This window comes from Lissotriton helveticus, chromosome 2_1 (assembly GCF_964261635.1).
Source record: "Lissotriton helveticus chromosome 2_1, aLisHel1.1, whole genome shotgun sequence".
NCBI classification, from domain to species: Eukaryota; Metazoa; Chordata; class Amphibia; order Caudata; family Salamandridae; genus Lissotriton; species Lissotriton helveticus.
Window position 1 is genome coordinate 704,659,657 of NC_136059.1, and position 24,042 is coordinate 704,683,698.

The 24,042-nt window shown below is 45.1% G+C and overlaps 1 protein-coding gene across 2 annotated transcripts in view; it reads right to left on the reverse strand.

The window, feature by feature from the left end:
• Nucleotides 1-283: 283 nt before the first annotated feature.
• Nucleotides 284-24,042, reverse strand: part of ERAP1 (endoplasmic reticulum aminopeptidase 1) — a 530,688-nt gene continuing 506,929 nt past the window's right edge. For both annotated transcript variants that reach the window (XM_078675432.1, XM_078675433.1), the window contains exons 18-19: nucleotides 9,692-9,773; nucleotides 284-3,546 (exon numbers count right to left, since the gene is read on the reverse strand). In XM_078675432.1, the coding sequence (XP_078531558.1) occupies nucleotides 3,400-3,546; nucleotides 9,692-9,773 (229 nt within the window). In that variant the 3' untranslated portion in view covers nucleotides 284-3,399. The remainder of the gene's footprint in view (nucleotides 3,547-9,691; nucleotides 9,774-24,042) is intronic.

A 24,042-nucleotide genomic window follows, 5' to 3' on the forward strand; every position in this document is an offset into this window, starting at 1 on the left:
GTATCTACAGCACATATGCCTCTAACTGCATTTTTTCCTTTATATTTAATGCTTCAATTGTTTTGTATTCATTTGCATTACTATGTTTAATTATACCTTTTCTTCGATATTAGACATGCATGGTAAGATGTACCTTTATGATATAATTATTTCAATAAAGCTTTTTTAAACTAAAAAAAATAATATATTGACTGCCATATGTAATAATAGGTACACAAAGATATTAAAAAATACTGACATCAGACTTGAAAATCACTCCCAAAGAAGAAAATTGAATGCTGCATTACCAATCGAAAATTTATTCATACTCACAACACATTTCGCACCCTTCTAATGACCATGATTGAGCCCCTACTAGAGTACCACACTTATAACAAATTATAAAAGGCACAGTGAATCTTGTGTTTAAATTGAAACCTTGAGACTAAATTCAGCCACTGCTGAAAACACTGTTGATTTTTACATAGAATATGACCTTCAAAGACCTAGAACAATTGTAAGAGGGCCAATTCCGTATACGTGCACATTAAGAGCAGCATGTCTTTATTATCTGGTGCACTCACGTTTTTTAACGCAAATTGACTATAGGCATTCTCAGTTGTCAACAATGGTGCTCCCATTTAAATGTACTAAGGTTATCACACTCCATTTTAAATATATTAAACTATCACACAGAAATACAAGAAGCAATGAGGAAATGCCAACCAAATACATTTTAGAAAGCATCTCAACAGTCAAACCTATCCTTTCCGATTGTTCCCTGAATCAGGTGAAATGAGCTCATCAACATAACATAACAATGCAATGAATTAGGAACAAAGTATCAATTAATTTCTACCAGGAGCACTGCTTCTATCGACCCCCATGACAAGGAGCTTCTTCATCATCCTGGAGAAAACTGAATGAGTAAAAGGCAGTATCTGGGCAATAGGAACACAAAGTTACTCTGCATTATTTGGCAACCACTAACAGAGCCCATGGGTACTTTGTAAACTGAACACCCACAATACATTTGAGATACATCTGAATCTCAGAGATAACCAGACACGAGTCCTTTTTGTTCCTTGGATTCTTCGACCAAAGCAGACACAACTCTAGCAGAATAAACAGGGATGCATCCTTTGGAGGCTTTTACCTGATCCATTAGAATGTGGTTAAAGGATCTGTTAAATAACTATTATGCCTGGTAAATCTTTAGGACACACGACTTTTTGGAGGATGGCTTGCATGAATCGAACCCAAGCTATTTTGTAATTACACACCCTTCTTCCCAGTTATCCAGAAGTTCATCCTCGCTTGCTTGAAAATCAAAACTTGGGGTGCCACATCTACTTTGTGGAAAGTTGCATCTGTGAGGATTACACCATGAATCAACCTTCTGTGGGAAATAATTATGGCTGCAAAGTTTGGTGCGGTGTTGTGAATCCCATTTGGTTTGGGTTGCGATTTTGGCCGACTTGGGACATGCTATTAAGAGGGTGCCTCAATGACATTTTACTGGAAGTTTAGAGTGGGAAGCTAAATACATCATAAGAGTCATATGATAGTGCTCATGAGTTGCAGACAATCACTTACAAACAGTCACTTTTCACAAGAGCATTGAACTGCTGACCCTGCAATGAATGTGCTATTTGTCTGGTTTGCTATTTTACTCAGTTAATCTGTTAGTTCTCTGTATTCTACCCGCAAAGCATTTATTAATCTTTTCTGTATTCAGCTTCTTCGATATAATTCATGTCAATCAAATATGAACATATAGTTTTGGTAGTCTTAACTAAACATTCATTTTAATGTTTCTAATGGTGAGGGAGTAGGCAAAGCCATTACAGACAAGGAACAGTCACCTATTCTGTGTGCCATGCTGGAGTCTCCCTCTCTGAATCCCTGAGCTCCTTAGAGCAGGTTTCCAGTGCTAAGTAATGCCAAAGAGGAGAAACGGCAGTCCTCAGCGTTACTGGATACATTGAGTACCTGACGGACATCAAGAGATCCTCTCCCCTTTTGATCCAGGGTCAGAGGAGAATGGTGGGCAGCAACTCATATGGAAAGCTGAACAACATGGGAGTGCCAGAAATTAAAAGCTCTGCCACACAGCTCACATCTCAGGACCCCTGTAGCAGCCGGTGAGGTGGAACCATGGCAAGAACGTGTGAAGTGATGAGTCGGCATCGCCACCAACAGTATTTACCATGTGTGTCTAGGGGGAGTGGTGTAGTGGCAACACTGGTAGGAGGACATGCACATCAGGAAGCAATAAGGAGCTCTAATACCTGGTGTGTGGTGGCAGCATAGACAATGAGGCCCACAGAGTCAGGGTTGTTTTCTGAAATTTTTTTTTTTCAATCATCACAAAAAAATCAAAGTCTACACAAAAGCCTCCAAAGGAAAATCTGCAAAGGTAGTCCTCCAACCCCTTTCAACTGGACATAGGCTCAGTTCAGAAGAAGTTGAAATACTGCATTCTACTCTGCACCCATGGGAGCAACTTATCATGGAATAAATGAGACTCCAAAAACAATTCAGAAGTATTGAGTCCAAGCTAACAGTGATACTGAGCTCGTCCGAATCCTTGTAGGGCTGAACATCATGGTGGTTCCAGAAGTATAATGTGGATTGTTTTCAGATGGATAGTTTGTGAAATGTGGTGTTACAATTCAAAGTGTTGATAGGCTTCCAGCAATGTTCTGTGCCACCATAATCCAAAATAAGGCAAAACGTGAATCATTGGGTCCCCAGCAATGGCTTCGTTGAGGCAAATGAACTATACATTTCTATGTATGTTAGCTCAACCCTGTAGGCTAATAACTGAGCAGCTTTGCTAAAAAGCTGCTTGGTGCCCTCATTATGAGTACTCTCACATAGGGAGAGATTTTTACTGCACCCCGTAAATACTTCATATTATGGGTCTTACGATGAAAATGTGTCTGCACATTTTGATAATCCCAGTATTTACTGGCCATTTGTTCCTGGGTAAATTTCGGCAAGTAAAACCGGCTAAATTTATCAGGAAAATATTGAGGAGGAGTGGTATTGGCTGCAAAACTCAAAATTCTAGTGTGTGCTGTGACAGGAGTTACTGCACATATCGGAATTTAACTGGGTCCTTTGTGTAAATGTTGTAGGGATGCAAATGACAACCTGCTTCATTGGATGCTCTCATACTTTTTAGGTGTGAAAACATGAACATAGTAGGCACAACCACAGCATAAGGCCTCTCCTTTAACAAAAAAGGAATTTTGAAACATAAGCACTAGCTCAGAAATTCAAGAGGGCCACTATCTTTGTGCTTAGATTATTTTTACACAGTAACCTATCTGTGCATGTGCCTTCAATTTAAAAATTACTATAAAAATATCCAGTGATATTCTAGGTAAGAAATCCCAGATCATTAAGCACTTTTTAGCTGCTGTTGAGCTGCAGCCAGGTGCTGACTCTCTCCAAATTTTTATCCATCCATTTAATGTTTTCTATAATTGTTTCTTTTGCTTGCTGGACACATCGAAGTTGAGAACCATTTTCTCCCAGAGAATCAAAGAATTCTTTCACCTGGTTAAAGAAGAAGAAACAAATAGTTTAGAAGATGTTTCAGACACCAGTTAAGAAACGTTTGATATGTGAAACATTCTACCATTCCTCTACTATGAAATGTGAGAAATCAAAATTCTCAATTTCTCAATCCTCCATTTTGTAATATTATTATTGTAATACATCGCTGTGTTTGCTTTCTCTTTTATCTCCCTTTTCTAGTATTTAATTTTTTGTTTGAATTGTCAAGGGCGCTTCTTGGTTACTGCAATGTAAATCAACATATTTATAATCAATTTGAGTTGGAAAATAGTAGGTAATTTCTCTGTATATTGTTCATAGTTATGTCCGCATGCCATTAGTGGTTTGAAAAAACAAAATTCAAGATCAGACCCCATGTTATGGTAATTTTGTTTAAGTGCAGGTACTAAAGGTTCACAGCACTGGCAGAGAACAATCTAGATGAAGAGATACAACACTAATAGGAAACTGCTACAGGAGGAAAAGCCAATGTGAAGAATACCAACAATGTGGGTTCAGAATGGAACCAATGGTGGAATGGGTTCCAGAACGTCACGCCCGCCACAGAAAATGCTCTGTCACACGTTCTTATAGTTATAGTAACTGACAACTGTAGCCAGGCCAGAGTGGCTTATGTCAGTGCTGTCCAAGACCCATATCTGCTAAGTTTTGCTGCCATGAAATATGAAGTCTGTTGGTGTATAGTCTTATGCACAATTGTTGACTTATTATGTTATGTTATGTTAAGTGGTATTTATAAAGCGCACGTACACCAACAGGTCTCTTGGTGACTTAATAATACTGACCCTTTTATTCAGAGTCTGGCAATATATAAACCTCCCCATAACCGACACCATGTGCCATTTCATGAGACCTCAAAGCAGCTTCACTCCTGCCTCCTGGATCAAGTTGAGGTGCTCAGGCATTTTGGTGAATGTGCAGGGGTGCCTCTATGATGTGCATTAGATGTACATCAGGATATATAGCAAAGGTACATTTTATAAAGAGATCTTTTCACTGCCTGAAACACCTGGAGGCTAATTTGCATCAGCCTGCCAGCAGCTGCCTCACCCATCACGTTACCTTAATGCGGTGTGAAAACTCCTTCCAGAGCCGGACAATGGCTTATTGGGCTAGATGGTCTGAGTGTGATGCATGTGACAGCTGTCAACCCCAGAAGAGGAACTAGGAGGGGTCAAGATTTTAATCTACTGAAAAGGGGAAATGGCGAGGTCTGCCCATTCACAATTATGTGCAAGGGGAGAACTGAGGAAGGGAAGGTCTTTGACCTTTAGGCCCTTTGTAGGGGACTGGGTATGAGGCCATTGAGAAGGGGAGCTGGTCTCGGAAGCAGTTTGGTGTAGCTGAGGAGGCGGGACTGCTCATTTCCCTAATCACACCTCTAAAAGGCCCACAGGTTCACGTCGGAGGCAGAAGGCATGTGCCATCTATAATTTATCTCAGAATGTTGTATGGGAGTGTTCAGCAGTCACACCAACCTACTGGCTAGTGCAGCCTATAAAGCTGGAATCTCAACCACAGCTCAACTGAACTTGCAGAAGAACAGGAGACAGTGCCAACTGCTTGAGACATGTGGAGAACTGAATGGCTGGACCTGCTCACACTTGTACTACTCTTATATGGTCCACAGGGTCCCTTCAGAGACAGAAGGCAGGTGCCATTTTTTTCTTAGAATACCGCACAGTGGGATAGTTTGCAGGAGGTAAACGGGATGCGGTCAAAGGATGGGAAATGTTGCCAACGGGCACTTTCTCCTTATTAGTTAGGGAGTGTCCAGCAGGCACCCCCAACCCACTGACTAGTGAATCCGATAAAGCTGTCATCTGACCCACAGCTCAATTGAACTTGCAGAAGAACAGAAGACTGGAGCTCCTGTTTGAGACCTGAGTGGCCGGACCTGCTCAGGCATGTACCAAGGAATAAGAACAGTTAACCCCAAGAGCGGCTGGATGACTTCCTGTGTGGTTACAGGGACACATGAAGCTGCAAGAGTTTTTTTTCCCGAAGTGCCTAAACTGATCAGTAGCAAATGGAACTAGACTGGACCTTGCTGGTGGCCTGTGCTGTAGTGAGCCCTGGCCATTTAGTGCTGCCCAGAGGTACTGGAGCTGCTGCAGAAACTCCAGGCTTTGAGAGGACTTCGGTATATATAGCCTGTTAACTTGCTCCACTAGAGCATTTCGACTTCCAATTCAGAGATTAAGTTGGATGGTAAAGTCTTTGCCTGGGATGATCCTAATCAGGGTACTTGAGTCGTGCTCCACTGCCGTTGGCCTGAAATCATGCCCAAGTCTCACTCAACCACGAACAGTGATAACTGTTTGGCCAAGTACTTTTTCAAGTTGCTTTTTCTCCAAAATCTTAAAAAAATCATATCTCTTATTCCCTTTACTGGATTATTGTCACTTTGGTGCCATTTTCAGGTCGAGCCTAGCACAACGCGCATGCGCTGCTCTGCGAGACTTTATGTAAGGGCTTTCAGAAATCGCACTAGACCCTTGCACACGTTCGCGGGTGTGCTTGTAGTTTTGCCCCAGGCTATTGGCCTTTGCGTGCGTCTTTTTAACAAAGACAGAACGCAATTGGCCAAAGCCTTTTTTTGTCCCACCCATGTTCATGCCCACGGCCTAATGCTTGCGGTTACGCGCAGCAGCAGCATATGTTTCCAATTACCATGCACACAAGCGTGCAAGATAATTGGAAACATAAGCTGCTGCTCGCAACCGCGTGCGCACACCAGCAGCTCCTGCATCTCAGGGGCACCATGTGTTTCAAATTATCGAGCCCAGACGCGTGTGCGATAATGAAAAATACATGGCCTGGTGCTGTTTTTTTTTTTACAGTGCTGCTTTACTTTAATTTGGAGCGCGGAGCACAATTTAGGATCACTGCGCTCTGTTTTTTTTTTTTAAATATATGGCAGTACTCACAGGACGTTGGAACTTGTTGCCAGCTGCCCTCCTTTCGAGCAAGAGGGCGCAGTACAAGTACAGGGGTCAGGGGTGCTCGCCTCAGGTGTGCGCAGTTACTCATTGTGCAGAGCTGCATGTGCGGGAGAGGAGCTCCTTCTGCAGAAGCCGACTGTGCCGAGAGGAGTTTGTCTCCTGCGGCATGGAAGCACTGCACCCAGATACATCGCTGGCTGCTGACGCCGTCAGGCAGGGCCACGCTGGCTGCGGCTGCAGCCGGGTGCTGCTGCGGGGAGGGGGCCAGCAGAACCAAGGCAGGCGCCCCGCACACACAGATGGCTGGCACGCCCCCCTCCCCCGGTACCTGGTGAAGCAGTAGTCGCAGTGGTTTCCCCTCTCTTAGTCTTTCAGCACATAGGTGTAGGCCGGGCAGGCGAAGACCAGCTCCCCCACCCTGGACTGCAGCAGAGCCCGCAGCCCTTGCCAGGGCTGGTGAAGCACTCCAAGCCCTTGTGGAGGGCAAGGGGCAGTGCCGCCTCGCTCTTCATCCTAGAGCACGGACCGTGGCCTCTTTCCCGGGGGCTGTGCCTGTCTGTCTTTGTGTAGAGGTTTCTTGCCTGTTCATGGGCTGTGTGCTGGGTCCTTGGACGGGTTGTGCCTGTGAGGTCCCTCTGCCGGCCAGTGTGCAGGCTCTGTGGCTGGCAGGGTGCAGCTCCCTCCTGGCCTCTGTCTCCGCCGTGGCCTGCTTTTGCACCCTTGCCAAAGAAGCCACTCTGCACAGTGGTCGAAGTTGGCGGGATCGGAAGGGCACATCGTGCCCCTACTTCTTTTATTAAAAAGATTCAGTTCCCCTACTTTCTCTTTTCACAACTGTGTCCCAGGACGGCAGAAATAGCCAACGCTTTCAGATAAGTCTCGCTTGCTTTCGGGGACGGGTGGGGAAGGAAAAGGACTCTGTCTCTTCCTTACTGCCCAGAGAAGACACGGACAATGTCCTCTTCTTTTCTGTGCTGGCAGCTGCCCCCCCCCCTCTTCCTATTATTCCATCTCTTTCGGTTCTGCTCCTTGCTTACTGAAAACCGTGACTTCAAGAAACAGTTCACAACCTCTCTTTCCTTCTTTCATTTAGTTGCTTCCCTGTGAAATGGATCCAAAAAACAAAAATACTCTTGCAGGAAATGCCCTTTTTCTGACATTTAGCTATTCCAAAGTGCAGGAGTCTCCGCATACAGTTCCCCTACTTTTTCCCCCCACTTCCACCACTGGCTATGCAGGCTGATTTCTCTCCACGCACACACACAGGGGGTGGGGGCCGCTCCTCAGCCTCTTGCCGCTGCTGCTGTCACACTTTGTATTGTCTCTTCCTGGCTCTGCTAGCTCCTCGAGGAGCTGCACTTTACATGTTTTTTTTCTCCTTTGCATAAGTCTTGCATGCAGTCAGAACATATGTGGCTGTTTACTAATATGGCTGCCGCCGCTCTAGCGGCTATCATTCCATACACAATGATATGTCGTGTTGTTTACTGGTGTGTTTGGCATTTCTAAACACTTTCTTTTGGCATTTGTTGCCATAGCAGCTCAAGTGCAAGCATCTACAAATGGTTAATTCAGCACGTTTTGCGTGTAGTCTTTGGGGAGCATTTTCTTTTTGATTAACAACGTATAACATCCCAAAGGCGAGACCTATTGGCTATGCCAATGCTTGTTTGTATTGGTTTGTGCTCTATTTATATAAATAGAGTAGGATTTTGTGTTGTACTTTTATTTTCAAAACACATTTTTATTGTCAGCAGTAAAAACAACATCAATTCTTGCGACATAAGTACTGCCCAGTGTGTAGCACCCTGTCTGATGACTTTCAATTATTTCACTATAGCATAACAAGAACATCTCAAGCCTAATAACATCAGCTCGTAACCATGAAACAGTCAGTGCCATGAGCTTACTAATGTTACAGCTCTCGCTTTCATCAAGTCTACTTATACATGATAAAGTCCACACTACCGTCCTTATTATATAATCCTCATTATCACAGTGTTAAGGCACCTGTAGTTAGTGGGGGGAGTTTCCAGGAGTAGGCCTGCCCAACGTTTCCAGATTATAATTTTTTTTTTTGTGGGCAGCCCCTTGCCTTAAATATAGGTTGCACCCATCTAAGTCCGCCTTCTAGGCACCCAGCCCAGGTGGAGCTGGGCCTTCCATGCCTCCGCTAAGTCTCTCTTGGCAGGGGTAAGACCCAAAAATAGCAGGTGTCTTTTAAATTGGTTTTCTCCTGTATTTTCCATGATTTGGAGTAGGGACAGTTTTGGCGAGAGAGGTATATCCCAGCCCAAAACTTCCCGCCATGACTTCCCGCTAGAATCTAGTGAGTGATGTGCATTGCCAAACTGTATGAAAGAAGGTGCCTTCGGTTTCTGCACACTGGGGACATGCAGGGGAAGGTATCAGTCCTGCCCTACAGAGTCTGTGCCTGGTTAAATAGGCGTGATGTACATATTTAAGTTGGATAAGTTGTAAACCAGAGTCTAATGCAGCGCCCGCAGGGATTCTAATGCTTCTGTCCAATCGTCATTGTCAAGGGGAGCCACGCTCTGTCTGCCATTTCTCTCTGAGGGATTCTAGTGTAGTGGAAAGATTTGTCACCAGGGTTTAGTAATTTCGTTGTAGTTTTGACTTTTTAACGGTTTTGATACTTGCAAATGGTTTAGACACCAGGGGATGAATTCAAGTTTAAAAAAATGAAACAATGTGTAGGAACTAACAAGTTGGTGACTTTATTACTAGTGGGGGACTGCCAACCACCCAAATTAACATTTAACTTTCTTAAATGTATACTCTAAATAGGTTAATTAAATATTTTATTTGCCCTCTTTAGTGATATAATATCAGTTTGTCAGGCTATGTAAGAATGTGGCTTTGCAAGAAGTATGCATATTCATACCGTTGTCTCCCTAGCTCTTGATATTTACTTAGGAAATCCAGCCCACCAGGCATGGTTTAAAACTACAGTGGTATATGATACATTTTCATTTACTACTTACTGTACCAGGCAAGGCATGGTGATAAAGAAAGCATCCTCAATTTCACATAAATCATGTGCATTTCACAAGTATCCGGTTAGAGGTCTTTCAGAGAGAAGTTACGATTACCAGACAAAGAAACATAAAATAAAAAGCCAGATTGTTAATAGGTTTGCTGGAGTTACTGTTTTTTACCTCATCAAGCCTTGCCTTTGTAGAATACTGATTAGTAAGTCCAGTCACCATGTGGGCAATACTGTGTGATCCAAGTTCAAATCTTTCAAGAAAAAACAAAATATGTTGCAATCACATAGATCATGACAAAAACATATATGTGGTAATACGAACTTTTCATCATCATAAACATAGGTTTTTCAGTGTGAAACAAGTGTTTTTTCCTGCCAAGTTCATTGGAAATTAACAACACTAAATATGTTCTCAGTTAGTCAATCATAAGAGATAATGAGAGGGATGGTAACCATAAAATAACTAAAGGGAATATCTGAGTTTTATGCACACAGAATTTCAACATTGAATATAGAATATCTAAAGTAAAACATTTTTATTTACGTTCTGTTGGACCGGGCACTTTTTGCAGGGTTATCCCTAAACTTTTTGCCTTCTTCCTCCTATTTCTTCTGATCTGATTTTGTTGGCCTTAACAGATTCGATGCACCCGTCGGCCAATGTCCGTCGCGAGTGCTACCTGCGTAGTGGTGTGCACGTCCGTTGGCCGCAGCGGGCCCGCCCACTCAATAAAACCGCTGCACCGCAGCGGAATTGCTACCGCTGTTAAGACTCTGGGCACTTTGCTACTGCTAATCAGTGCTAAAGTGCATATGCTCTCAGTGTAAATTGTATTGGTGATTGATTTCTCCATGATTCGCATATTTGATTTATTAAGTTCCTAGTGAAGTGCACCAGGTGTGCTCAGGGCCTGAAATTCAAATGGTACTAGTGGGCCTGCAGCACTGATTGCGCCACCCACATAAGTAGCCATGCAAACATGTCATAGACCTGCCATGCAGTGTATGTGTGTGCAGTTTAAACTGCCATGTCGACCTTACATGTAAGGCAACCTTAAGGATGGAACAAAGTAGCCCCATGGGCAGGGTGCAGTGTAAGTGAAAGGCAGGACATGTACTGGTGCGTTTTACATGTCCTGATAGTCAAATACTGCTAACTTAGTTTTTCACTATTGCAAGGAATATATCAACTATTGGTTATCATAGGAGCTGCCTTGTAACCTTCTACAAGTGTAACTTCCAATTGGGAAGCGTTAGAGATTTGGAGTTTAGGGTTGCTGAACTTTAAAAATACATCTTATAGTGAATATGGTTTTTAAATTGTGTGTTAGAAAATGCCACTTGTAGGAAGAAGGCATTTTATTGCTTTAACATTCTGTGCCTCTACCTGCCTGTGGAATACACGTATGGTTTAGAATGACATTTGGGCCTTTTGTGCATTCACTCTACACTGTCAAACAAAGGGAGATGAAGTGTCCTCTGCATATCCTGGTGGCCCATCACCAGGCGGATGTGTCTACTTGAGCTAGAGTTGTGGGAGGAGTTGTCACTGACACCTGAATAGGGCTGTGTCTGTCCTCACACAAGGCTGACTCCACCACCCTGTATTGTGTCTGAAGCTGGGTAAGGGAAAGCTAGGTTCTTGTGAACTACAGAGATTTACCCTTGAAAATTGCCTACGTCAAAGGTAGAAACTGGTATAAGTATTGGAGCTGCAGCAACATAACTTAAGAACACTTCTGGACTAAAGAGGAGATTCTGCCTAGAAGAGCTGGAGAAGCTGTAGGAGGGGAAATTGCCACTCTGCTTGTTGCTACTTCTGCCTTGGGCAGTGAAAAGACTGGACTTTGCTTTCCATATCCGGCTTTCAAGGTTCGCCAAGGGCTTGTGCGCGCTTGCCTCACGTTAAGCAGTTTCAGGGCCATCAAAGACTTCACCTGCAGCCCCGCACTCCTCTGCTGGAAGTTCTGACCTACTAAGAGGTAACAATTCCAGTTCTGGGCCCTCGGAGTTGTTTCTGCTGCAAAGAATCTCAAAACTCCATGCATCGACCTTCAGCGCCTGTTTTTCCCGCAGTAGCCTTGTCGTGCGGTTAAAAAATAACGCATCGCCGTGGCCCAAGAAACAACGTAGCGCTTGTCGGGCAGCTGAAAATATCACCACATCCTGAGTTCTGACTACCGTGTCTCCGATGTCCGTGGCACCTGATCTGACTCTGACGCAGGCCCTTCTGTGTGGCTGCAGAAATCGAAACATCACCTGCTTGTGGCTGGAAAATCGATCCAGCGCATGTTTCGCCACAGTTGCATCAACCCTAGCACGTCTGGATTTTCAACGCATTGCACCTGTGCTCCAAGTTCTTCATCGACGCAGCCCAGCAGTAAGGAACTGCCGGAACCCGACACACAACCTTTTCTCTCAAAAAATAATCAATGTATTACCCTCCCAGCAGTACGGAATTGACACATCACATCCCCCTCACCGCAGCAAGGAATCAACTCATCATCTCCCTTGGAAGTAAGGAATCAACGATTCACCTCCCCTGCAAGTAACAAATCGATGCATTACTTTGTTTTTTGGTGCCTCGTCTCCCCTGCATCTGTTTTCGTCTTTGATTTTGACACATTCCAGGTACTTTGTGATAAAAGTGACTCATCCATAGTTTCCTATGGACTAAACTATTTTGAACCTTTTAAAAGTTATATCTTTACTTGTGAATGTTGGATTTGTTGTTGATTCGGTCTTGTTTTATTCAGATAAATGTTGATAATCTTTCTAAATTGGTGTGGTGTCCTTTAGTAGTGTTTTCAATGTGTTACTGTATCTTTATGTGCAAATGCTTTACACACTGAGATAAGCCTGCCTGCTTATGCCAAGCTTCCAAGGGGCTGATCAGGGGTATTGTAAGCTGTGTAATACCCTTACCCCGACTAGAATAAGAGTCTCAACTTGGATACATATATGTTTCTGCAAACATAGAAACCTTCTACATCTGGCAGGTACAACTGCAGTGCTCACCTAGTGGTTTGTGGTTGCCTACTCTCAATATACAACCAAAGAGTTACTCATAGAAGGACAGAACTCAAAGAATTTATTTTTACAAAGGAACAGTTTTAGCAACATTAGGTATAGACAATGAAATACTGGGGAAAAACTTAAGTCCTAACCTATATTATGTAGTTTGCATGCAGGTTCTTGAGGCCAGTAAGTGAGTCACTGTTCTATATTAGGATTCTAACTTATAAACTGCTGTAACAGTAGGATATCTGTTACAAAAGCAGTAATCCACTGAGCTAGCCACATATAATACAGTTCTATGATCTGCATGGCATGCACCCCTTGCAGCAGACATATTAACCCTCTGCACTACTATATTATAAGTCAAACTGCCACCAGACAAAACTCTGATCTCTCTCCTGCAAGAACATTAATCACCAGAGTAATCCTGACATTTTTATTAGTGCCTGAAAACTGCTGGACGCACAAGGATGCACTGCAGCAGGTGCTTTTAAACCACAAGTTATTTCCTAACACAGTTACCCCCTCCGTGGTCCGTGCCAGGTGCAGCTGCACCAGTCGCACTGCCTTAAAGGCAGCTGGGTGTGTGTATGTGTGGAATTTGCGCAAAAATTAGAAATCACTTCACAGTCAGTTGAGGTCTGGCATGGAAATGTTCAAGTAGATACCTGCAGGGGCAAATAACTACGGTTGAGAGGGGGTGAGACCCTCTGGTCAGCTCCAGACACAAACCCCCGAAGGTGCTGTACAGTGGGTGTCAGTGAACATGGACAGTTGGGTGCAGGCCATTTGGTCATTCCACACAACACGTTTGCTGAGATACTGGCAGAGGGATTGGGAACCCATGAAGGCTTGGGCGCAAGTCCTACCCAGAGACCAGTGCCTGCAGCTAACTCAAGCCGACCACGGCCAAAGGGTTTTGTGCAGCATACCTGACCAAGGCTTGCAATGTGATCATGCACGAAATGCGTTGGGTATATGAAGGGATACGAAGGATCCGCAAACCCTTTCTATTCTTATGCTCTCTTTAGCTGTTAGAGGGGCATCACCAGTTGTTTGAGAGTTGGACCTTTAACGGGCTGTAGAGACTACTAGGGAGAAGGGTGGAAGCTATCCCCTGAAGTAAAGGGGGTAATTTGGAGATGCCTTACATTTCTTGTCTAACCTTGGTGTTATGACTCTGGCAAGTACTGGGTCGTGAAATATGTTTGAGGTGTGACGGAGCATACCTTTAAGCATGGGGATATATTGTGCAGATCGGTGACTGGAGGAAAGGGTCTCAAAAAGGAAATCTTTCTCTAACGGCTTAGTCTGTAGACCCACGTTTGTGAAAGGAGGCAGTTCTACCAATTAGGTCATGGTAGGTGGTGGCATCAGGAGGGGAAGGTGAGGCAGGGTACAGATCAGGATCTGTGTTCATTGAAGGGATCCTCCTCCTGTTGTGAAATATATAAGGTATCCTCTTCTACCTGTACCCCCAAGTCTGAATGAGGTGAACCTACGGGTGTATATGGATTAGGGTCACCTGGATAAGTGGGTGAGGCGTGGGAGTCTTGAGGGGATGGCAGGAGTGGTGGAGGAGTAGAAAGAAGCAGAAGGCTTGTGGCCTTGTCCACTTCTTTCTGATGCCACCCTTGTCCCTACCCCTGTTGTTGCTCTGTAGGAACTTCTCTTGTTCCCTTCGCAGGCTTGGTGATGATAAGTCTGCTGTTGCAAAATGGTATACGTGGGGTTACTAAGGTGAGGTGACCTTTGCTCCCCCTCTGGGCTGGTTTTTGCAAAAGAAGCCCTTGTACAGAGAGGACAAGAGTGATCTCATAGAGGTGGATGTCTCTATATCTGTCTTAATCTTTTCAAGTATTTCACCACCCGGGAAGCAAAAAAGGTGCTTTGATGGAGTTGGCATGTCTAAGGCTTCGTTAAAGGACAGATGCCTTTTAGATGGTTGAGCAGCAGATCCCGGAGGGCAGTTGAGTATTCGGCTCATGTTTGGAAGATGTGTCATGAGGTGTTTTTGTCAGAAGAATCACTTTGACAGTCACAGATTAGTGACCGAACTTTCCGGTCTGTGCTGAAGGTCTAGACTCCGACAAGGTCTTCACTTCAACGTCACAGATGTCAGGTCCAATGGTTGCCTCCGCTCCGAGCCAGGAGCGGTCGTGTGGAAATACTCGGTCTCTGTGGTTTCTTCTGTGCTAAGCAGGGGCTGAGGGTCGGAAGATGTTGGTCGCTGCCCACCATGGCCCGAATGCAGCGGTGGCCTGGTAGTCTGTCTCTGGTCCTCCAGAATAAATGGACGACCCTTTGGCAAAAGTTGTTTTGCGTGGGATCGATGTTGAGATGAGGGGTGGGGAAGTACTGTACTCATGAATGGCTTCACTGGTGGGAGATCTTCGATTTCCAGCTCGGAGCTGAAGCTGACACTGGGGGATAAGGACCTAGGAGAGAGACACAAGTTGCAGACTGATGTAGTTCGGTCCAAGGGTATTTTGTGTTTCAGCGAGGACAGTATCGAAAACGCATCCATTACGTCACCATGAAAACATGGTGGGAGATTTACACCAGATGGAAGAAGGCTCTGGAGGGAGAAGGCTCACATGGGCCAGAAGTCGAATGAATCTGCTTGGTCGATTCAGGAGTCATCAAAACAAATGGAAGGGAAATGGGAAACTGATCGAGTGGGACAATCTATTCTGCAAAGTAATAGGTAGCTCACTACTGTTCTGAATATGTTCTGCATCCATCCATAATGGGAACATGTGTGATGAAGGGCAGTTTCACTAGAACACATTCAGTATCACTGAAAGGGCTGTTATACCAAATTGGACAGTGGAAACTAAAAGTAGGACGATTTGCCACACTTTTGGCTTTGACATACTTGCAACATCTGCACCATTCACATAATACAATTACAACATGTTCATAACCTCCTCTTTGAGTGCATTGTGCAAGGGCACTGACTTCATGTTTAATTATTTATAGCCCAACGGGTGAGGGTATAAATGGAGAGAAAAGGTAAGTAGAATGCATGAAGCAAAATATGTAGTGAAAAGAAGAGATATGCAAAACACAGGCTTTTGGGGGGGGCACATGCAAATATATAGTGCTACACAATTCCAACAGAAGCTTACAGGGTAATCATCATTTTTCATGTGTGGCTGTAGATACACATGCATAGTGTGGACTTCGCATCCACTATATGGATGATGAGGATGTCAGAAACAAAGTCGTTAAACAGTCTTGCTGTGACCATAGCTTGCTGAGGGCTAAGAGCTCCACACAGTATTGCTTGGTATAGGTATGTGTTATTGACCAGGTGGCTGTCTTGCAAACATACACAAGCAAGATATTACCTAAAAAAAGCCAAAGGGGATCCCTTCCCGTGGTTGGAGTGAGCCCTGAGAGGGACTGGTAGAACTACTTTTGCTTTAATACAGCAGGTTTGAGTACACTAGAATGTTCATCTAGTTATGCTCGACTTGGAGATGGGATATCCTTTGTGAGAATTTGCAAAGAACACAAAGAGCTGGTCTGATTTATGGAACTGCCTCGTCAAATCAATGTAGTACACAATTGCCCTCGTCAAATCTAGTCTTTGCAATGAAATCTGGTTGTTGGAAGAAGATAGGGTACTCTATGGTCTGCTTGAAGTGGGAAGATGACACCACTTTAGGAAGGCACTTCGGATTGGTACTAATGACAACTCTGTTCTTGTGGTCCTGAATAGATGCCTCTTGTATGGTGAGTGTTTGGAGAGCCTAATTTACATAAGTTAAGTAATGGTCATAAGGAAGGAATATGCTACTTACCAGTATGCATCTGTTCTTGGCATGTAGGGCTGCTGACATTCATATCTGTGCATAGATCGCCGCCTAGTGTTGGGTCCGGATAATTGCACATTGTTGTCCTGGAAGAGTCTTCGAAGTATCACAAGATAGGTGGCTCCTCCCTCGGACTACAGTGCGCATGGGCATCCTCTCCATCCTCAGATTGTTTTTCGCCATTGTGGCAGAGATGGAGTATAGTACAGTAAGAGATGTCCATGCAAAGAGTGAATGCTGCAGCTGTGACAGGCACCGGGGAAGTGGGAGGGCGATATGAATGTCAGCAGCCCTACATGCCAAAAACAGATGCATACTGGTAAGTACCATATTTCGTTCGAGGCATGTGGGCTGCTGAATTCATATCTGTGCATAGAATGTATAGCAGGATCTCCCTTAGCGGTGGCTACCAGTGTCAGCTGCAGCAGTCTGGAAAAGAGTTTTGAGAACAGCCTGTCCTACAGCAGCTTGCTGTTTGGAATGTACATCTACACAATAGTGTTTTGTAAATGTATGTGTGGTTGACCATGTGGCTGCTCTACAAATTTCGTGTAAAGGAATATTTCCCAGAAAGGCCATGGATGCCCCTGGCTTGCGTGTGGAATACGCTCTAGGGGGGACTGTTAAGGTGCGTTTTGCCTTTAAATAACATATTTGGATGCACTTAACTATCCATCTAGCTATACCTGATTTTGAAATAGGGTTACCTTTGTGTTGTGGTGAGAAGGCAACAAACAATTGTTTTGTTTTCCGAAATGTTTTAGTCCTGTCTATGTAATATAGCAGAGCTCTTTTGACGTCTAGGGTATGCAAGGCCCTCTCGGCTACTGTCTGTGGGTTCTGAAAGAACACTGGCAGTTCTATAGTTTGATTTATATGGAAATGGGATACCACCTTTGGCATGAATTTAGGGTTTGTTCTAAGAACTACTCTAGTTGCATGTACTTGAATGAATGGCTCTTGAATAGTTAGGGCTTGCAGCTCACTAACTCTTCGAAGCGAAGTAATGGCAATAAGGAAAGCCACTTTCCAAGTAAGAAATTGTAGCTCGCATGAGTGCAGTGGTTCAAAAGGTGGTCCTATTAGTCTGGTTAAGACAACGTTTAGATTCCAGACTGGTGAAGGAGGGTGTCTTGGAGGAATTATGCGTTTAAGTCCTTCCATAAACGCTTTAATTGCTGGCACCCTAAACAGTGAAAGGTGTTGCCTGTTTTGCAGATATGCTGCTAACGCAGCTAGGTGTATTCTGATGGATGAAAAGGCTAAATTGCACCGTTGTAGGTGCAATAGGTAGCAAATGATGTTTTGAGTGGAAGCATCAAGTGGGTTAATGTCATTGTAATTACAGTAAATGACGAAACGTTTCCACTTTGCCGCATAGCATGCTCTAGTAGTGGGTTTCCTTGCCTCTTTGATAATATTCATGCAATCTGGAGGCAAGTTGAGGTATCCAAACTCTAGGATTTCAGGAGCCAGCTCGCCAGGTTCAGCTGTTGCGGATCTGGGTGTTGGATTTCCCCATGGTTCTGAGTTAGAAGACTGGGTGTGAGTCGCAGTCTTTGATGAGGCACCACTGACAGTTCTAGGAACGTTGTGTACCATGGTTGCCTCGCCCACGTGGGAGCAACTAGGATTAGCATTAGAGAATGTTGCGCATTTTGCGTGCCACCAGCGGTATTAGTGGAGCTGGGGGAAAAGCGTACGCAAATTTGCCTGACCAGTTCATCCATATCGCATTGCCTTGCGACTGCGGATGTGGTAACCTGGCGGCAAAGTACTGGCATTTTGCATTTTCACTTGAGGCAAACAGATCTATTTCCGGGTGTCCCCACTTCTGGAAGAATGGTTGGAGCACTTTGGGGTGAATTTCCCATTCGTGCATCTGTTGGCTGTGCCTGCTCAGCAGGTCGGCTACTTGGTTGTCTTTGCCCGGGAGGTGTTCTGCCATGAGAAAAATGTTCCTCTGAATGGCCCATTTCCACATTGCTTGAGCTAGGTGTGACAGCTGTGGTGAGTGTGTTCCTCCCTGCTTTTGAATGTAATACATAGCTGTCATGTTGTCCGTCCGAATCAACACAGCTTTGTTGCATAAGTGTGTAGTGAAAGCTTTTAGGGCTAAAAAGATAGCCATCAACTCCAGAAGGTTGATATGCATTTTCTTCTGCTGTACAGTCCAGAGTCCCTGTACTGTGTAGTGTAGGACATGGGCTCCCCATCCTACTAGGGATGCGTCCGCTGTTAACACTATTTGTGGGACAGGCTCTTGGAACAGTCGTCCCTTGCAAAGGTTTTGTGGATTCCACCAATGCAGAGAGTTGTATGCCCGACTGGTCACCAACACTAGGTCTTTTAATTGCCCGTGAGCCTGGTTCCACTGCCGTGCTAGGCATTCTTGTAGCGGACGCATATGTAGTCTTGCGTGAGGGACTATGAATATGCATGAGGCCATCATGCCTATTAGGCAGGGCCCAATATGACGGTGAGGCAAAACAGACCTACAAGTTCATGACGAAATCTTATCATGCTCTAATTGTACAGGCTAAGAAGTGTTATTTTGCAAGAAAAATTGAGGAAGCAGCTAACTCCTGTAAGGAAATCTTTTTGATCGTACGAGAATTTACTACCTCACGTTCGATCTCAGATCAGGAGGTTCCAGATGAGAACTGGGCGGACACTATTGCCAATTTTTTCACGACCAAAATCAGACAGATTCAGGAGTCCTTCTCTCCGAGATCGACAGCTGACCATTCGATTCTGTCTAATGAGATAGCTCACCAGCCTATCTCTGGTCCGGTTCTTTTGGACTTCCCGCCTCTCACTATTGGTTCATCTTTAGTTTTGATGAGGAACCTGAAATCTGGCTCACCGTGTGATCCCTGCCCGGCAAAATTTTTAGCCAGAATGGCAGATGTAGTCAACCCATTGGCTAATCCTATTCTGAACCTCTCATTGAGTCAGGGATTTCTGCCACCTTCCTGGAAACAGGCTATGGTGATTCCTCTCCTAAAAAAATCCAATCTTGCCCCAGAAGCCCCTTCCAACTATCGGCCAATTTCGCTCCTTCCAGCACTGACTAAAATCCTGGAGAAGCACGTTCATAGCGTGCTTTCCAACTTCCTGGAGTCTAATGAGCTTCTCCACGCGTCTCAATCGGGCTTTCGATCCAACTTAAGTACCGAGACGGCGCTTTTGGAAGTCTCAGAGATTGTAAAGGAGGTGCTGGATGACGGAGGCAGGGTGATGTTAGTCATGTTAGATTTGTCGGCGGCTTTTGACACCGTCCCCCATGAGGATCTCCTCATTAGACTTCATGACATCGGTCTTGGGGGGACGGTGCTTAACTGGTTTTGTTCCTTCTTAGCCAACCGCCGGCAAACGGTCTGGGCCCCTCCTGGATCTGCCGAAATGCCGCCTTTGGGAGTCGGAGTTCCTCAGGGCTCAGTATTGAGCCCGACCTTATTTAACATCCTCATGACCCCTCTGGCGACTTTGGTGGAGTCCTTTGGGGCCCAGATCGTCTCATATGCTGACGACACCCAGCTTCTCTTCACCTGCCGTAAGAGCGAAGAATTCAATGGGGAAAGTATCCATGAGTGCCTTGGGGCTGTTTTTAACTGGTTCCATCTGAACAGCCTCAAGTGCAACTCAGACAAATCAGAGATACTTTTCTTTGGATGTCCCTTGGAACCGGACTGGCATGATTGGTGGCCTGTCGACATGTTCCCTCCGGCTCAGGCTTCCATTTGGGCTAAGAACCTGGGAATTAAAATTGACAATGGACTTACGCTCAATTCCCAGGTGGCCACCCTTACAGGAACCTGTTTCGGCATCCTCCGGATGCTCCGAAAGTTTTTCCCTCTTTTGTCCCAGGAACACCGGAGAATAATTGTTCAGGCCCTCATCGGATCCAGATTGGATTACGCTAATATTTTGTATCCGGGCCTCCCAGAATACCTTCTACAGCGTTTGCAGGTGACCCAGAACGCGGCAGCACGAGCTATTTTCGGCTTGCATCGTCGAGCTAGTGTCTCAAATCTGCTGCAGTGCCTCCATTGGCTTCCCATACGGAAGAGGATAATGTTCAAGGCTTTGACATTAGCCCACAAAGCACTGCATGCTACAGGTGCTAAATACCTACAGAAAAGGCTGGCCTTTTACCGGCCGACGCGATCTTTAAGATCGGAGTCTTTAGCTCTGGCTGCAGTTCCACGCATACAAAAAGGGCACGCCTGGGAGGGCGGTCTTTTAGATTCTTGGCCCCTCAGCTGTGGAATTCCCTACCCTTGTCACTACGGTCTACATCCAATCTGCTGGCCTTTAGGAGGGGTCTCAAGACCTGGTTATTCTCCAATTAGAGCTCTACTGGCTTCATCCTCTGTTTTACTTGTTTGTTGTTATGTTTCTTAGTCTCTTTTCTGGGTCTGGAGCACAAAAGCGCCGGGACACTCCTTTGGAGTAGCCGTTGCGCTATACAAGACCCATATATAACATAACATAACATAACAGCTGCATAAACACTTGAGCTGGTAGTGAGTGTTGGGGTCTGAACGTTTGTATTAGCTTCTGCATTCCCTGGACCGGTACTGTGTTGGGATATGCTTTTGCTGCCAGTGTATCTATTGTTGCTCCCAGGTACTGTTGGACGGGGGAGGGTTGTAGATGTGACTTTGGGTAGTTTAGTGAGAATCCTAAACTGTGCAGTAGGTGTATGGTCTTTGACATGTGGTCGGCACATTGCTGGGCTGTTGGCGCGTGTATTAGCCAGTCGTCCAGATAAGGGTACACATGGATGTGTTGCCTTCTGAGATGTGCTGCCACTGTAGCTAGACATTTGGTGAACACTCTTGGAGCTGTAGTCACCCCAAATGGTAGGACCTTGAACTGGTAGTGTTGTCCTTGAATGGTGAACCTCAAATACTTTCTGTAAGCAGGGTGTATTGGTATATGAAAGTATGCATCCTTGAGGTCTAAGGTTGCTAGGAAGTCTCCCTTGCGAAGCAATGGTAAGACTTGCTGGAGAGTGAGCATGTGAAAATGCTCTGACAGAATGTACAGGTTGAGGGGCCTGAGGTCCAATATTGGTCTGAGAGACCCGTCCTTCTGTGGAATTAGGAAGTATAGGAAGTATACTCCTTTTCCCTGATGTTGCAGAGGGACTGGTTCTATGGCCCCCTTTTGCAGCATACTGATGACCTCTTGCTGAAGTAACGTTATATGTTCCTGTGACATAGGACGGTGCACGGGTGGTATGTTGGGTGGAGTTGAGGTGAGCTCTAGGCAATAGCCATGTTGGATAATTTGCCTGACCCACTTGTCTGTGGTGATATTTAACCAGACTGGCAAAAATTGTTGTATTCTTCCCCCGACTGGTGTTATGTGATCTGGGGGTAGTGCCAAGAAGTCACTGCTTTGTGTTAGTGGAGGATCTATTTGCATTGCCTCCACGACCTCTTCCCTTGGTATTGTTTCCTCTATAACCACCCCTACTGGTGTTCTTGTTATATGGCGATTGTTTGTTACTCTTGTAGGTGGAGGATTGCTGTGATGTTCCTTGTGCTCCTCCTCTATAATTGCAGCGACAAAAGGAGCACCGGTGTTGTTGGGACTGAAGAGCTCCCATAGACTTTGCAGTTTCTGCATCCTTTTTCATTTTGTACAGAATTGAATCAACTGCTGGACCAAATAAAAAATCTGGGTTGATTGGCTGATTAAGAATTGTAGACTGGACTTCATTCTTAAAGCCTGATATACGAAGCCACGCGTGGCGCCTTAGCAGCACGCTTGTATTGATGGATCTGGCAGCTGTGTCTGCTGCGTCTAGGGCACATTTAATGGAAGCATTGGTGATGAGCTTTCCCTCTTGTATAAGTTCATCTGCCTGCTGTTTGTAGGGATCAGGCAAGTGTTGTAGAATTTCTTCTAAACTGTCGTAGTGCGCCCTATCATATCTGGCCAGCAAGGCCTGTGTATTGGCTATTCTCCAGGAGTTTGCTGCCTGAGCCGCCACTGTTTTGCCTGATGCCTCAAAGATTTTAGACTCCTTGTCTGGAGGAGCGGCCTCTCCAGTAGTCTGTGAGTTTGCACGCTTACGTGCGGTGGACACCACTAAGGAATCTAGGGGTAACTGCCCTTTAATGTATGTAGGATCTATAGGTGCAGCCCTGTATATTTTCTCAATTCTAGGGTTTATGACCCGTGCTCTAGCAGTGTCCTTAAAAATGTCACTTGCATGTTTTAATACCCCTTTTAGCATTGGGAGTGTTTTTACGTGTCTCTCAGATGTCATCAGGGTATCAAAGAGGAAGTCTTCCTCAATAGCATCAGAGTGCATCTCTACATTGTGGTAGGTTGCTGCTCTATCTAGTAGTGAACGAAATGCTACTGTATCCTCTGTGGGTGATGGCTTAGTAGGGTATACTGCAGGGTCTGTAATGGGCAGAGTCCCTTCAGTGTCTGGTTCCCCTCCTCCACCCCATGGCTGTGTTTTTGGCTCTGAAAGTGGGTTTTGTGGATAACCAAAACCTACATCTGCGTCCTGATCTTCATCAGGGTTGTAGTCAGAGCGTGCAGGTGAGGTTGGGGCAAAAGGAGTAGTAGGCATAGCCGGAGTGATAGGTTCAAAAAATATAGCAGAGGTAGCACAGTCTCTCTTTTTCTTTAGTGGGATTTTGGGAAGGTCTTCAGTTGGTAGAGGTCTTTTCTTTTTGGTATAAACAGTCACTTTACCAGTTTTTGGGTCAATGTAGATTTTTGATTGGTTTTGTGTGGAGGGATCTGGGTGAATAAGTTCCTCTTCCACAGTCTTTGGTTTGGGTGCTGTAACCTTTGGTTTTTGTCTTTTCGGGTCGACGCTTTTAGTGGCTTCGACCGTTTTAGGTGGTTGGATCGATTTAGGCTGTTTTTCAACGGGTTTTGTAGGTTGAACGTCCTAGGCTGGCTTCACAACTTGTTTCGGACCGAGTGGTTTTGTCGGTTCAACAGTGTCTTTATGTTGTTTTGGAGCCTGCTGTTTTGGCTCGACGCCCTTCTTCGATTCGATGGGCTTCGGCTCGACCGATTTCCTTTCGTCCACCTTCGGTTTCGCTTTCGGGTTGACGATAGTTTTGGGCGTGGGCCTTGTCCTGTCGTCGACCGTTTTTTTCCCCTTGTCGATACCTGAGGCTGATTTGCTCGATTCGACGTGCTTTTTGGGGGTCGATTTGACGTGCTTTTGTTTTTGTGTCGAATTGACGTGTTTTGGCTTCGAGGTTGACTCGACAGCCTTTGACTTTGAGCTCGACTCGACTGTTTTGCTCTTCGATGTCGACTCAACGGTCTTTGTTTTCGAAGGCTGTAGTGTTACTGTTGCCTTCGGTTCGACGCCTTTTGGCTTTCTGACCTTCGCTTCGACGTAATTCGGTCCGAAGACTGTATTGTCGATTAGTTTCGGTTTCGATGGAACCGATGTTGTGTGATTCGTCTCAGAGGTCTCTTTTGATATGTTCTTAGCCAGGCGGTACGGCGGGGTTGTAGAACGAGGATGTTGATCTTGGCTAAGGCCTGCTGGCGTTGCCTCGACCTGAGTCTCTGATAGAGGTGTAGTGTCTATATGGGGCGGTGTACTCACGGTTCGCCCCTCGTTGTCATCGGAGTCGTCTTCAACTGCTACGATGTCCTGATCATAGTCCTCGAGATTGACGAT